Source organism: Ipomoea nil, unplaced genomic scaffold, assembly GCF_001879475.1.
Source record: "Ipomoea nil cultivar Tokyo-kokei standard unplaced genomic scaffold, Asagao_1.1 scaffold2036, whole genome shotgun sequence".
NCBI lineage: Eukaryota > Viridiplantae > Streptophyta > Magnoliopsida > Solanales > Convolvulaceae > Ipomoea > Ipomoea nil.
In genome coordinates this window covers 5,164,317-5,179,905 of record NW_017618464.1, presented here as the reverse complement: position 1 = coordinate 5,179,905, position 15,589 = coordinate 5,164,317, and the positions used below count along the sequence as shown (strand labels likewise).

At 33.5% G+C, this 15,589-nt stretch overlaps 2 protein-coding genes across 4 annotated transcripts; both read right to left on the bottom strand.

Moving 5' to 3' along the window:
- Positions 1–3,250: 3,250 nt before the first annotated feature.
- On the bottom strand, positions 3,251–3,807 carry LOC109148089 (histone H4-like). The gene has a single exon (XM_019295862.1). The coding sequence runs from the start codon at positions 3,708–3,710 to the stop codon at positions 3,399–3,401; it is 312 nt and encodes a 103-aa protein (XP_019151407.1). The 5' UTR covers positions 3,711–3,807; the 3' UTR covers positions 3,251–3,398.
- Positions 3,808–7,904: 4,097 nt separating this feature from the next.
- Positions 7,905–10,835, bottom strand: LOC109147659 (UDP-glucuronic acid decarboxylase 6-like). 3 transcript variants are annotated; one of them, XM_019295273.1, is made up of 11 exons: positions 10,735–10,835; positions 10,040–10,113; positions 9,740–9,914; positions 9,542–9,633; positions 9,300–9,364; positions 9,127–9,215; positions 8,951–9,028; positions 8,765–8,858; positions 8,584–8,650; positions 8,365–8,469; positions 7,905–8,255 (listed from the first exon to the last, which is right to left on the bottom strand). In XM_019295273.1, the coding sequence occupies exons 2-11, from the start codon at positions 10,103–10,105 to the stop codon at positions 8,070–8,072; spliced, it is 1,017 nt and encodes a 338-aa protein (XP_019150818.1). In that variant the 5' UTR covers positions 10,106–10,113; positions 10,735–10,835; the 3' UTR covers positions 7,905–8,069. The 3 variants fall into 3 exon arrangements, with proteins under 3 accessions (XP_019150818.1, XP_019150819.1, XP_019150816.1); XM_019295274.1 differs by having other exon boundaries at positions 10,040–10,118; positions 10,733–10,802; XM_019295271.1 differs by lacking the exon at positions 10,735–10,835 and adding an exon at positions 10,296–10,377.
- Positions 10,836–15,589: the final 4,754 nt, after the last annotated feature.

The following is a 15,589-nucleotide window of genomic DNA, read 5'->3' as shown; positions in this document are numbered from 1 at the left end:
TTTAGTTGATGAGTTGGGACAAGATAATTCAATTCAAACTGAAACCTGTTACAGAGATACAATAAGAATAGGTTCCTAAACTATAGGTTATAGAATAATACAACACATAATAAATATAAAATACAAGAGAGAGAGGATGACTCTGGCTAAACTAATACCAGATGAGTTGGGAAAAGATAATTCAATTCAAACTCAAACCTATTACAGAGATATAAAATATAAAATACAAGCTTATACTAATATAGTTAACACATGCAGGAACATCATTATGAATGGAAAATATTTGTGTATATATTAATATGAGTTAATACCCAATATAGTCATTGATTATAGTGGTTTTAATCAATTTAGTTCTAAATTAAATGATTTTTTGTGCTTAATTTAGTCATCGACTTTGATGGTGTTACACAATTTAATCTTATGTTAAAATTTTTATTAGTTGGCTGTTAGAAATAGGGTCCTAATAGTAATTTAACATCCTTATTCTATTTGGGATGATTAATTATTCTTCCCCTTACTAAGCTCCCCACGGAATGGAGATCTTCATCCCCAAATCAACTTCAACTCTAAATATATAAATATCTGCCTACCATTGCTCGGTCACTCTATCGTCGTCTACTCCTTGCGTCACTTCCGGCCAACAAGTTACTTCAAACTTTCAATGACTTCCATAATTCAATAATTTTATATCTATGAATATATTTGTACGAACCTTAATTAAGGAAGGGCTTAAGGAAGGAAGGCTAGGCAAATATTTATTTACTTCGTATTTATTTATTTAGGGTTGAAGTTAATTTGGGTATGAAGATTTGTATTTTTGTGTGGATCTTAATAAGGGGAAGAAGAATGAATCATCTCAAATGGGATAAAGGATGAGAAATTATCATTATGACTTTATTTCTAACCGTCAATTAATAGATTTTTAACGAAGTACTAAATTGTGTAAAATCATCAAAGTCAATGATTAAATTAAGCACAAAAAGTCATTTAAGACTAAATTGAGTAAAATCACTATAATTGAGTACTATGATTATGGTCGCAATTGTTGATTCATTTATGATAGCTAAGCAATTAGATTTTGGAAAGTACGTAAATCTCCCGCAACTCCCTTTCTCTCTTCTTTCTTTCTAGCTTTCTTTGCTTTAAAAATTTTGAAATATTCAAACGAGGTTATGATATGATTGATGAGTTGTACTTACTTGATTTATGTAGGATTTTTGGAGCAGTGGTTATTATTGTTGGGTTATACCTAATGATATGGGGCAAAAATAAAGACATGTCTTCTTCAAAATCAAGCAAGGATAATAACATCGCGTTATCTAACAAGAAGAAATTAATATTGACAAAATCTTCAACTGGGGAGAAGATAGATGATACTATTAAAATTAGAACAGTTAACGATAAAGTCTAATATTTAATCCATATTAAATGTGTTAAAAACAATTTGTCTAGTGTATTTCCAATTATATATATTCTTATTTTCTCCTAACCAAACAAGCTCTCAAACTCAAGCCAAAAATTATATATAACTTTGTTCAAGTTGATGTTGTTTTCCATTCAAATTAGGTGTGAATCAAAAGATTAGTTTTTTTTTTTTTTTTTTGGGTGCATACCGCATTCGGATTCAACCAACATCGCGCTCATTATGATTGAATCACAGTTGTATTAACAGTCTACTTACCAATTGTCCAAATTGTTATGTGTTTTTTTTAGAGTTAATTGGTAAGTAGACTTTTAAAAAAAAATAAAAATTTGTGGTGCATACCGCATTCGGATTCAACCAATATCGCGCTCATTAAGATTGATTCACAATTGTATTAATAGTCTACTTATCAATTGTCCAAATTGTTATGTGTTTTTTTATTTAATTTATTTAAAATTTTAAAGGGATTAAATATAGTAGTGTTTAAAATTGTGACAAGATGTAAAAGAAGATTGAATAATTTGTATCAATTGAAAGTAGTGAGAGAAATGACATGGTACCAATTTTGAATTGTTAGTTGAACTTGATGCAAAATACAAATTTACCTTTTCTTTAACCATCCACTACAATAAAGCTCAGTGCTTCTTAGTTGTCAGGTTGATAAATACATAGAACTACCCAGGCCATTATTTAATTCTCTGAATATTATTATATAACAATTGCCATAAATAGTTACATATATATGTAACGTTTTACCAAATGTGGAAAGTATGAAAAGAAAAAAACACAAACGTCTACATTGGGATGACTTGCCGCATGGCTTTTGGTATTGTGAATTCATGAGATGGATATCCATAATCCACTTATTTATTTTATTTTATTTTTTAAGATACTTATTTTCTAAAATTATTATTTTTGAAAAATAATTACATGCATCACAATGACTTTGTTGGTAAAATTGTTGAGAGCATTACCCGGGTCCTACACCCATCTCGGCACAATTTAAGAGTTCGGCTAAGCCATTAGTAAAGCGATGTTCAAGTCTGATCTCTAAGGCAAGAGAAGATAATAAGCTAAGGTTGTAACTCGAGTTAGTTATCTTCAATGGATTATGTACGTGTTGGTGGCTGGTGGGCATGAATAGGGATTGCGACAGGCATGAGTACAAACCACCCGTGTAATAAACTTATTTGTAATCATTTATACATTGTTATTGTTTTATTATTTTTCTACCATTACAAACTTGAACCTAACATATAGTTACATGTTACAACCATAACGTTCATATTTACAATAACAAGAATCAAACCTTAAACTATGACTACAAGTAAAAGTATTAATTTGTTTTTAAATTGATTAAACAATTGAGCTTTATATGCATTATTATGGCAGTCATTTAAAAATTATTACTAAGGGTGATGCCATTAAAGAGTACATACACATGAATCATTTTAAACATTGTTGAATCTCATGGGAACATGGGTCCATAGCTCAGTGGTAGAGTATTTGACTGCAGATCAAGAGGTTATTGGTCAAACTTTATTGGGCCCTAGTCTCATCATTTTTTCCTTTTCAAACATTTTCTGGAATTTTAGGTTCTTTTTATAGTAAACGCAATCTATTGTTTTCATTTGCCAAGGTCCAACCTAATTAAATACATTTTTTCCTTTTCAAACATTTTTTGGCATTTTAGGTTCTTTCCACTTTCCAGCGTAAACACAATCTATTGTTTCCATTTTACACAAAAGACATGCCAGCTTCATTTTGATTATTCGGATGTTGAATTAATGTCTCAAAGAAAATAAAAATTGATAAAAATGGGAGGCAACAAATATGACAATTGGAAGTAATTGTATTAAGAATTTAGAAAGTGAAACATACACGGTATGAACCGCATTAATATTCTATTGTTGAAGCCCAAACAGTTATAACAAGACGGCTAAATACAAATCTTAAACCAAGATTCATACACAAATCAACCACCAAAATCGTAGAGAGTCCTACCTTGCCTCTTCAGAGCATAAACCACATCCATGGTGGTAACCGTCTTCCTCCGTGCATGTTCCGTGTAAGTCACGGCATCACGAATCACATTTTCCAGGAATATCACGAGCACTCCACGGGTTTCCTCGTAGATTCGGCCGCTAATCCTCTTCACGCCGCCTCTTCTCGCCAACCTCCGAATCGCCGGCTTGGTGATGCCTTGAATGTTGTCCTGAAACACCTTCTGGTGACGTTTGGCGCCACCCAATCCCAAACCCATGCCCCCCTTTCCACGACCAGACATGATTGATCAAAGAAGAATTGAGTGAATTAAATTCCTTGATTTGGAGCTTTATCCCTAGCTTGAATGGAAGAAACGGGCAGGGATTTGCTGGTTATATATTGGTTTGAATCGGTGGGCGGGTTTAAAAATTGGCGGTCGATTTTGAATTTTGATGAAATTTTGGAAATTGCGTTTTTGGGAAATGTTGTGTCAGCATAAATCGCTGATAAGGTTCAAATTGACGGCTTAAATGTGACTATCACGCAGATTGATGACGTGGCATGGATCTAGTAAATAGAATATGGGCTTCAGCCCAAAATTAAGATATCTATTTTAGGTCATATATATAAATTAGACCAACGTACGGACATCCTAATAGGATGGCATGGCGGCTGCTAGAAAATGGCAAATTATAGTATGAGCCACAATCCACCTTGTGAGCATATAGTCATTAACGTGCACTCCAACTAACAGCTTAGGCTTTTAGTTGAGATGGAGTATATGCTTCAATTTGGTATTAGAGCCAGATTAAAGGTCATGGGTTTGAATCTCACCGTCACTCATAAGCGACTACGATTTATTGGTCCACGTGTTGCTTGGAACCCTCACCTTACATTATGGTTCAAAACGATATTTAGATTATCTTCCTATAGTTAATATATATATATATATATATATCAAAATAATAATATGTTAATTATGGTCCAAAATGATATTTAGATTATATACCTATAGTTAATATATTATATATCTTCAGTTAAATTATGTACATATATAAATAAATTAAAAGTAAATAATCTGTTAATTAACTATACGTACATACGTTAACATATATATTGAACGTACATAATATATACTGTCATTCATATATATATACACACACACCCAAATAGCCAATTGAGTTTTTAGCAAAACACCTTTAGCGATTTCGATCCCGATACACAACTTGACGAGTAGTTATGCTGTGAATCCGTATGTACCATGCATGGTACATACGGATGCAAAAACGACGTCGTTTTATTAAAAACGCGCGTCTCCCGTTAAAAAAAAAAAAAATCAGGTTCAATTTTCAGCAATAGCATTATGTTGTTCATTCATTATGGAATTTTAGTTCATAGATTATGGAATTTTAGTTCATAGATTATGGAATTATAGTTCATCGATTCTGGAATTGTAGTTCATCGATTCTGAAATTTTAGTTCATAGATTCTGAAATTTTTAGTTCATAGATTAAATTCTGAAATTTTAGTTCATAGATTCTGAAATTTTTAGTTCATAGATTAGATTCTGAAATTTTAGTTCATAGATTCTGGAATTATAGTTCATCGATTCTGGAATTATAGTTTATCGATTTTGGAATTTTAGTTCATATGTTGTTGCTGTGAATCGAACCTGAATTTTTTTTTTTTTAAGGGGAGACGCACATTTTTAATAAAACGACGTCGTTTTTGCATCCGTATGCACCATGCATGGTGCATACGGATGCACAGCATAATTTGCCACAACTTGACATACTAGTTCGAAAAATATGCCTTCCTGCAATCATGGGCTTCGTGCAAATGTGGTGACCATCGACATCTTTGGGGGATTAGAGCTAAACAATATCATTGATATTGATTTCTATAATACTTCTAATTACTCCTATGAAAATTACCGCAATTAAAAAACAAAACAAAAACCATAAAACTATACCCACTCTCATCTTCTAAATGGAGAGTTAATTTGTCTATAATTTTTATGTGGGAGGGTGTTTTTATATGAACATGAATGTGTGTGTGTAAAATCTAACTAAATAAGAAGTTAATTCGATTAATAGTCAGTTACTTTTGCTATGTGGACAATTAATTGACTTTTTTTTTTAATATTAAATTATGTGTCTTTTTTATCTAATCTAAAAACATAATAAGTCTCAATGTTGGTTATATCCCTTGTTTATGTCTATTTTTCTGTTAAGTTTTTTATTATAAATTATGCTATAAGATTTGTACTCTACAACTTTTTTGACAAAATTATGTCCACCGTTATAATTTTAGTTTTCTTTTTCCATTATTATTACCATGCACATGCATAGACAATATCATTTCTTATATTCTTTAATGGTGATAATGTTTTGATTTTTTTTCTCCCTCTCTCTATTCTCTGTGGCAAAAAAAAAATGTCAAATTTCAATAATTGTTGTGCTTGCTTTTATCCAGGTCAGCACAAATTTAAAAAAATAATAATAACATTTTCAATTTTAGATGTCATGCTAACAATTTTACATAAACAATCGGCTATTTGATTGGATTGCATGATTTTAGATTGTTTATGAAGTCAAATGTTTTTTAAAATTTAATTTGAATAGTCCAATTGTATTTTTATGTATAACTCATTGGTGCCCGCATGGACAGTTCAGTTGGTCATAGGGGTGAAGTTTAGGAAGAATGACCAGTGATTGAGTCTCACCAGCGGCAATGTGAGAGCAACCTTTGTGGTTCAACTCAGCTGAATTACCTTGATTTACATCCTCCCAGATACTTTGTCGGGCCTTGGGGGTTGGGGATTCATCCTTTTGAGAAGAATGTATAACTCATTGGCTTATTTTTATCTTTTTCCTTATTTTTAGAAAAATGTTAATCTTGATTTTGGAAGAAGAAGAAAAAGAAAAAAATCATGCACTAAATATGACAAAAACAATAAATGAGGAACAAATGTACATTATTATGGAACTAAAAACAAATATCTTTTTACTTTTTTTAGTAGTATATTGAGTATTTGAATTTCACTTAGCAGGTTACTTTGCTTGTGTGGGTAAATTATGTTGTCCAATGGTGCACACGGTTGCAAAACGTTTTACTATGATGGAGTAACGGTGTCATTAGTGGCACCGTTTAACTCCACCAATCAAATAATTTTTTTTATTTTTTATTTACAAAAACTCCAATCGACGTGTAATTATGAATATATAGTTATGCAAGTCTGAATATATAGTTATGAAGTTATGGATATATATTTATGAAGTTATGGATATATAGTTTTGAAATTATGAATGTGTAGTTATGCAATTATGGATATAGTTCTCTGTGAACAAGCACTTTAAGAATTCTGAATATGGAATTATGTAATTATGAATGTCTAGTTGTAAAATTATGAATATATGGATATGAAATTATGAATGTGTAGTTATTATTTCTGAATATACTATTGTCAAATTATAAATATATAGTTATGTAATTCTGGATATATAGTTATGAAATTCTGGATATATCCGGTCTACTGTTTGAATATGAAAAGAAACCGCCTAACGCCGTTAACGACAATCCGAACGGAATTTTTTTTTTAAAAAAAAAATGAAACAACGTCGTTTTGCATGGTGCACACGGGTTGCACAGCATAACGATTGCGTATGGACATCCCAATAGGATGGCATGGCCCGGTTGCAAGAAAATGGCAAATTATACTATGAGCTTCAATCCACCTTACATTATGATCCAAAATGATGTTTAGATTATATACCTATAGTTAATATATTATATATCTTCAGTTAAATTATGTATATATAAATAAATTGAAAGTAAATAATATGTTAATTAACAACACGCACATAATACGTTAAATATAAATACATAATATGTTAATTATATATAATTTATTAACTGAATTTATTAAGTGTATTTAATCTAAATGTGGTTTTAAATCATGGTATAACAAATGGTAAAAAATCACCAGTTAATCATTCAACAGTTATTTCGACAAATCTTAGACAAATGGTATAATAATGTTGTTCTCCATTTTAGCCTTTTAGGGCACAAAGCCAACTGTTTTGAGAAATTTTTACAACACAAAAAGAAATGGAAGAGAAGTTGTGTAATTCAGTCTGGTATGTATGTTGAAATCTTTTTCTCCTTTTTAGTGCTTCAATTGGGGTGTAGTGAAGACATAATTTTGAAATGTAATTCTCAACCCTCAACTAATTTGACTCTGGTATAATAAACCACAAACAATAAAAGAGAAGTTTGACTCTGTGACAAGATCAACCGAGAAAATATTGACAAGAATTAAACTCAACCACCCATTTTACTATAGCTTATAACATATTTCTTAATCATGCTATTAATCTCACATCTGTGAGTTCGACTGAGATAGTGTTGACAAGAATTAAACTCGTAACCTAGTATGAACTAAAACTGCAGACAACCTGGGAATGTCTAGTTAACACATGCAGGAACATCATTATGAATGGAAAATATTTCGTGTATATATTAATATAAAGTGGCAAAATCCCCAATCACACAACTTATTCCCCATAAAGGGTAAATTAAAAAGAAGAAAAAAAGAAAAAATTTGAAGTAAAAAACACAGGAGGGTCTCTCATCTCAAATCCAATCACTGCGGCTTAGCTTAACTCTTTCTTCCAATCCCAAGCCTGGTGCGGAAATCGTCCTCCATAAGAGGAATCCCATCGCGCAACTTCACCTTCGGTTCCCAGCCAAGCAACTCCTTCGCCTTCGTGATGTCTGGCTTTCTCTGTCGAGGATCATCCGGCGTGTTCTCCACCGTCACAATTTTCACGTCCGAATTAATCATCTACGCCCAGAAAAAGGGTAAAAAACGTTGCAGGGTAAGTAATCTAGCAAAATGGCGTTCGTTTTGAAGAGAGGAAAGCGTGTGGGGTCAAACAAGTTCGGATCGTTACCTCTTTCACAGTATCAGCCAGTTCGAGCATTGTGAATTCACCGGGATTCCCAATGTTAATAGGTCCCGTGTTGTCTCCCTCCATGAGCCGAATAAGACCATCAACCTTCACCAACGAGACAAGTCCAAAAATTAAAAATAAAATAAAAAAAAAAAAAATGAATGTTTTGATCTATATAACTTGTTTAAGCGAGTAAAGAATTGTGATTTACAGCATTACCATGTCAGAAACATAGCAAAAGCTACGGGTTTGTGTTCCGGGCAGTTGGACAGTTAAGGGCTCATCACTAACCAGAGTTCAAAAGTAAACCAGTGTTAGAGCGAGTCGAAAGAAAAATAATAATTATAATTATAATAATAAGTTTCAATAAGAGCCAATATATGGACTCTGCAAATATTACCGAATTGCCTGAGCAATGAAATTGCTGACAACACGGCCATCATCAATGTTCATCCGAGGTCCATAAGTATTGAAGATTCTAGCAATTCGGATTTCTGGCAATGCGAAAAGAAAAAAAAAAATCGGTTGAAAAAATAAACAATAAATCCAAGTGATTCTCGGTGGAATAAAATGACAAAAGTGTTACCAATTCCGTGCTGCCTATGATAATCAAACATCAATGTTTCCGCGACTCGTTTTCCCTCATCGTAACAGCTCCTTACTCCTGAAACGCAAACATAGGATGTTTTGCCTCATGAAAATTCACAAGCCAAGAGTTGTGATTAAATAATTCCGGAACCCAAACGGGAACTAGTTTATTACCAATCGGGTTAACATTGCCCCAATAGCTCTCGTCCTGAGGGTGCACGAGAGGATCTCCATAAACCTCAGAAGTCGAAGTGAGCAGAATCCTATTGCATAGTATAAAATGTTTTAGAAAAAAAATAAATAAATCATATAATAGGAAAAATATATTTAGTGATAAAAATTTTAACCTTGCACCGACTCTCTTGGCAAGTCCCAACATGTTCAATGTCCCAATAACATTTGTCTTAATTGTCTGCAAGTGATACATCAAACAATCCAAATAAGCAAGTCACGTTAACATGTCACAAATATTTCCAAAGAGGCATAAAACTAAATTCCCCTTTCATCGATCCTCCAATATGCAAGAGCAATATGCAAGAGCAACTCACGGGATTTTATTCGTAGAAACAAAAACATAAAGATTTCTAACCTTCACGGGATTGTACTTGTAAAAAATTGGGGAAGCAGGACAAGCAAGATGATAAATTTGGTCGACTTCAATCAACAATGGCTCCGTGACATCTGAACGAGAATAGAGAACATAACATAGGACAAGATTTCTAACACTCCAAAAGTGCAAACCATATTTAGACGATCAAACAGAGAGGTAAAGAGCGTGATACCATACCATGACGTATGAGCTCAAATCTCGGGTGTCCAATCCACTGCTTGAGGTTATCCTTCGACCCCGTAAAATAGTTATCCACAACAATCACCTCATTCTTCTCGTTTTCCATGAGCTTGTCTACAAGGTGAGAACCGATGAAACCAGCACCACCAGTAACCAAAATTCTCATGTTTGCCTGTCAATTCAAATCCCGAGAAATAAAGTTATTCATTCAGAGCAAACGAAACCAGAAACCAAAACAAATATCTCCCACTAGAGTACACTTTAAACTCATCGCCATAGCTTAAAGCACTATTATACCTGGAAAAATTTCGCCTTTCTCAAAGGTGATGGTTCTGGAGGTGGCTTTACTCCATTTGAGGCCATTCTATTACCTAACCAACACAACCACAATACCATAAATCCCAAAAAAAACCTTTGCAAATCTAGTAAAACAACATAGGAATAAGCAAAAAAATCATCAGAAATTAACCCACATTGCAGACAAAAAACAAGAAAAGTGAGAGCTAATCACAATGTCTAATCAATTCAATGAAAATCTAGAAAATTCAAGAACCTGAAATTTATAGATATTCTAATGCTAATTCGAATGGAATGAGGGCTTAGACAGACTTAATTGCAGAAGAATGGAGACCAATGCAGGTATATATATATGCGATCAGAAACATCAAAATCAACTAAACTAAAGAAACATGTAAAGAATTAAAACATGATTGCTGTCACACCAACCGTTAACACCCACCAACGACAAGGACAAGGAAACAGATATTTTTCATTAAAAAAAAAATCAAATCTTCAAAACTACGTAAAGGGGGAAAAGGTGGACGACAGCGATTGAAAGTGAAGTGCGATCAAAGCTTCTGAACAACCGAACAGGGAAACAGACCCACCCACATCAAGCACTTGCAGATCTGAATCTAATTCGCCCCAAAAGATTAAACATTTATCATCATCGTAACAAACAAAGACTAATCAACAATTAAGCAAGTCATTACCGAGCGAAGCGAATAGATTTTTTCCCGCAACTGACGAACAAGAGCTCTACTGCTCCGTCTCTTTTGCAGTTTGCTCCTAAAAGACAGAATTCCGATGTATATATACACACGTGTATAGGGTATACGAGGTTGTGTTATTGATGGAATAAGGGATTGTAACCGTAGATTTGTTGATTTTTAGTAAAATATTAACTCTATATTTGGATTTTTTATAATAATAGTAACAATAATTTGGACCATATTAGGATGATGTAATGTTGATTTTGGAATCTTGGATTATCCCAGATGATAGGATTACTTCTAGAAAGGTAATGTTATATTTTGGAATAATATTATCTTATGTGTTTGGTTTGGATTGTCGAATATAATATTACCTTGTTTGGTTAGAGTCCGTTTGGAAAGTATGAAAATGACTTCTCGAAAATATTTTATGGAAAATAATCAAAAAATATTTTACTTTTCGGTGTTTAGCTGCACAACACTAAACTGTCTTTGTATGTTTGGTTCATTTTCCAGAAAGTGAGCAAAATTGTATACTTCACTATTTTGATTGTTATAATGCTAAGAGAGATTAAGCTTGTTTAGGACGGTATAATCTCTAAATCTTTAACATACAATAGATATGACTTCATATATAAATCTCAAACAATAAATTTATCATAAAAAATAATAAAATAACATTGGACTGATTTTCCAAACCGAAACACCAGACGAGAGCATCGATTTGGTTTACGGCAAGGAAACCAATCGCTGGAAACCAATCTGGTTTCCGGCTTGGAAAACCAGATTCTAGTTATCTGGTTTTCCAAGTCGAAAACCAATACGTTTTCAGCTGTAGATTTTCGTACCCACGGCCAAAAACCATTTCCAGTGGTCGAGAAATTGGCGTTGGTGAATGTCACGAAGAAGCGAAGAAGAAGGTCTTAGTGGTCTATGTGCGAAGAAGAAGCGACGTTGGTGAATGTCACGAAGAAGAAGGTCTATGTGGTCTCTGTGCGAAGAAGAAACGACGTTGGTGAATGTCGCGAACAAGTGAAGAAGGTCTCTGTATACATACAAAATAACTTCTAAACCAACTAGGTTTATATTACATACATCAATTTTAACCAAACACGGGAATTTAACATAAGATTTAATTAGAAGTTGAATTTGATTAGGATGTTATGCTTGATTTTAGAAATGTATTTATGGTAGAATTGGATTCTTCATGGTAGAATATTCTATTTATTATGCTTGTATTATTTATTTATTTTTCGGAACTTTTTTATACGTTATTTCAACAATTGACTTTGATTTGTTCCATATGTCATTGCGTCAACAGTAGTTTGGTGTGTGCACTTTTATGCAATATCGTGTGATTTTGGTATGCTTTGATGATAGTGTGGTGTGTGCATTTTTATGCTTTATCGTGTGCACATTGGTTTGCTTCGGACTAATGCACCCTATTACCCGTGTGTGTACTTGTGTTGTGCATATATAAGTTGTTTGCAATTGTGTGAATCACGTGGCCATTTAGTGCATTCTACATTGGATGATGTGCATGTATTCGTACATTTTACAATCTTTTGAACATATGCTTCGTTTTTGTTATGTTGTTTCATTTATGTGCAATTGTGTGTTGTGTTGTCGCATCCACTTAAAAAACGCCCAAATTATTGTAATATATTAATCCAATAACTCACAGTGGTCTAAAGTGACATACAACAGTACAAAGTCAATACACACACATGACACTCAAGATCACACGACAACCAAACGAGTGCACACACTTAGCACTCAAGATCACATGGCAACCAGACGAGTGCACACACACCACCAAATCAGTACACACACATGGCGCTCAAGATCACACTACAACCAGACCAGTGCACACACACCACCAAATCAGTACACACACCTGACACTCTAGACCACATGGCACCCAGACAAGTGCACACAACTCAACAAAGACATGCACATGGCCCCGCCCCCACACAAACACACAACTGCCCCAGATTCGCCACCCCTCGGGTTCTCCTCAGAGAATGCTCAATATGGGAGCCACACTACTGGAAAACACCTTGCGAAGCATACCGCTAAGTTACAAGAAGGATCTGGAACTTGAAAATATGAATATTGTAGAAAAGAATAAGAAAAAAAAAAAAGGCTCTGATGATCCTCATTTTATCCTGTTGCTATGTGGTTCCCGATTTTGGGAACCCTTAACCATCAAATTTTGGGCGGAGGAATACGGTTCGATACAGAGCTGCCATCAATCATCGGATGCGGTCGTTGTTGCCATGTAGAGCTACGGTGGCGACAGTTGGTGCTACGCCATCGTCGACGATAAAAGGTCGTTGGCCGGTTACGGATGAGGAGGAATAGTGTAACCGTTGCGATGACCGGACACCATGTTTCTACTCCGGTGCGACATCGCTACTGTTGTTGTGTGGAAGGAGATTTCCATCATCGCTATTGCGGTGGGCTTGCTCCAACGTGATATTGATCATAGGGATGGGCACTTCAGTTCGGCTTATCCGATCCGAACCGAACCGATCCAAATCGAACCGAACTAGTAATAGAAAACCGAACGGTTCAAGATTTTGTAACCCGAACGGTTTAGTACCGAACCGAACCAAAACCGAACGGTCTGGCAAAAACCGAACTGAATCAAATGATATATAATTTTTAATAAATAATAATAATAATAATAATAATAATAATAATAATAATAATAATAATAATAAAAATAATAAATTAATAGTAATAATAATAATAATAATAATAATAATAATAATAATAATAATAATAAAGAAGTAAATTCAAGTTCCTTGATATCTGCTCTGCCGTTCAGTTCTCATTCTTACTAGTACCAAATCTTAAATTTTTTATTTGATTTCTTTATAGCTTGTTTTCTACATTGCACTTTTGTTGTTTGTCGCAATTGTTCTTTACCTCACAATTATATCTAATTAGAGTTACATTTACAATATTCAGTATTTTCCTTAGTTTCATGTTTTTCTATAAATTTAATGTGCTTTACAGTCATTCTAATTTTGATTTCCAGTACACTATAATTATTTTCTAGTACTGGAATATATTTCGAGTGCACTAGCAATGACAGATTGTGTCTAAAAATTAACTATATACTAATTGACACTAGTTCTTTTAATATCAACTATACAGATAGATGGTTATTCATCTTATCAATAAAAATATTCCAACCGAACCAACTGAAGGGTTGGTTGTGTTTGAACTTTGGATTGCTATTTTGTTATATAATGTTTAGAGTTTGAATTTGGTTTATGTGAATATGTATTGTTTGGTAGTATGTTCGAAAAATTAGGAAATGTTGAAATTTGGGGATCTTAAACCGAACCGAACACCGAACCAAATTAAATCTGAACCGAAACCAAACTATTTCAAACCGAACCGAAACCGAACCAAACCCTAATAATAAACCGAATGGTTTAACTTTTTTAAAAACCGAAACCGAAACCAAAACCGAAAAACCGAACCGAAACCCAAAACGCCCACCCCTAATTGATCTAATGACAAATAAGAAAAGAATTCAAAGCTACTTTAAATTAATCCCTAAAATACGCATAACTTAAAGAAAATATAATATTTACAATTAAAAATTCATATAGATTCCCGAAATACCTTTATTAAATAAAAGAGAGAATAAGAAAATTAAAAAAAAAAAAGTCATTGGATCTAAGAAAATAAATGATCTAGATTAGTTATCACGTCTTTATAGGAAATAGTGTCCTTATTTAAAAACACACACACACACACACACACACACACACACACACACACACACACACACACACACACACACACACACACACACACACACACACACACACACACACACACACACACACACACATATATATATATATATATATATATATAGTGAAAGGTTCTCGTGCGGTTGAATGCTTCCTGTGCGGTTGTGCGATTATTAATGTGCGTGAGATTTGTACTCAATGTGCGTGAGTGTTGTGTCTAATGTGCCTGAGATTTGTACTTAATGTGCGAAATGCAGCAGAAAATATGGATATCAGCTTCTTCCCCATCCCCAATACCTGCACTCTGTGAGTTGCTTCAGAATAACTTCGATTATTGGGTTGCTCATAATGTGGTATGGAATATGCTGGCCTGTGCTTATTCGACATCTGAGATGGTTGCTGATGCTCTTTTTGTTCTATCCAAGATGAAAGATTTGAATCTTCAAGTTTCAATAACGACATATAATAGTGTGTTGCTCTGCTTTACTGATGTTTACAATGAAATAAAAGCTTCCCAAAGTGAATACACAAATTCTATCCTTATCAATGGTCTATGCAGACCGATCTTGGTGCGAGAATCTGGAACTTCTGTTGTTTGCTTCAATTCCAGATTGTTGAAAATTCTCTTATTACTCACGCACATTAAGCACAAATCTCACGCATATTAAGCACAATACTCTGGCACATTGAGTACAAAACTCACGCATATTAACATGACGCACATTAAGTACAAATCTCAAGCATATTGAGCATAACACTCACGCACATTAAGTATAAACCTCACACATTAATCCACCGCACAACCGCACGGGAAGCAACAAATGCACCTGATCCCTTCCCTATATATATATATATATATATATATATATATATATATATATATATATATATATATATATATTCTTGCAATTAAATATGTAATGATAGATATTTATAATGTTTTATGGATTTGTATTATGGAGTACAATTTAATCATTTCATTTCCTAGTTAATAAGAAATAGAAATTCATTTTTCAAAAAAAAAAAAAAAAACAGGAATTCAGAGTTGGCTGAACTTACCCTTGCAAGTGTACGTATTT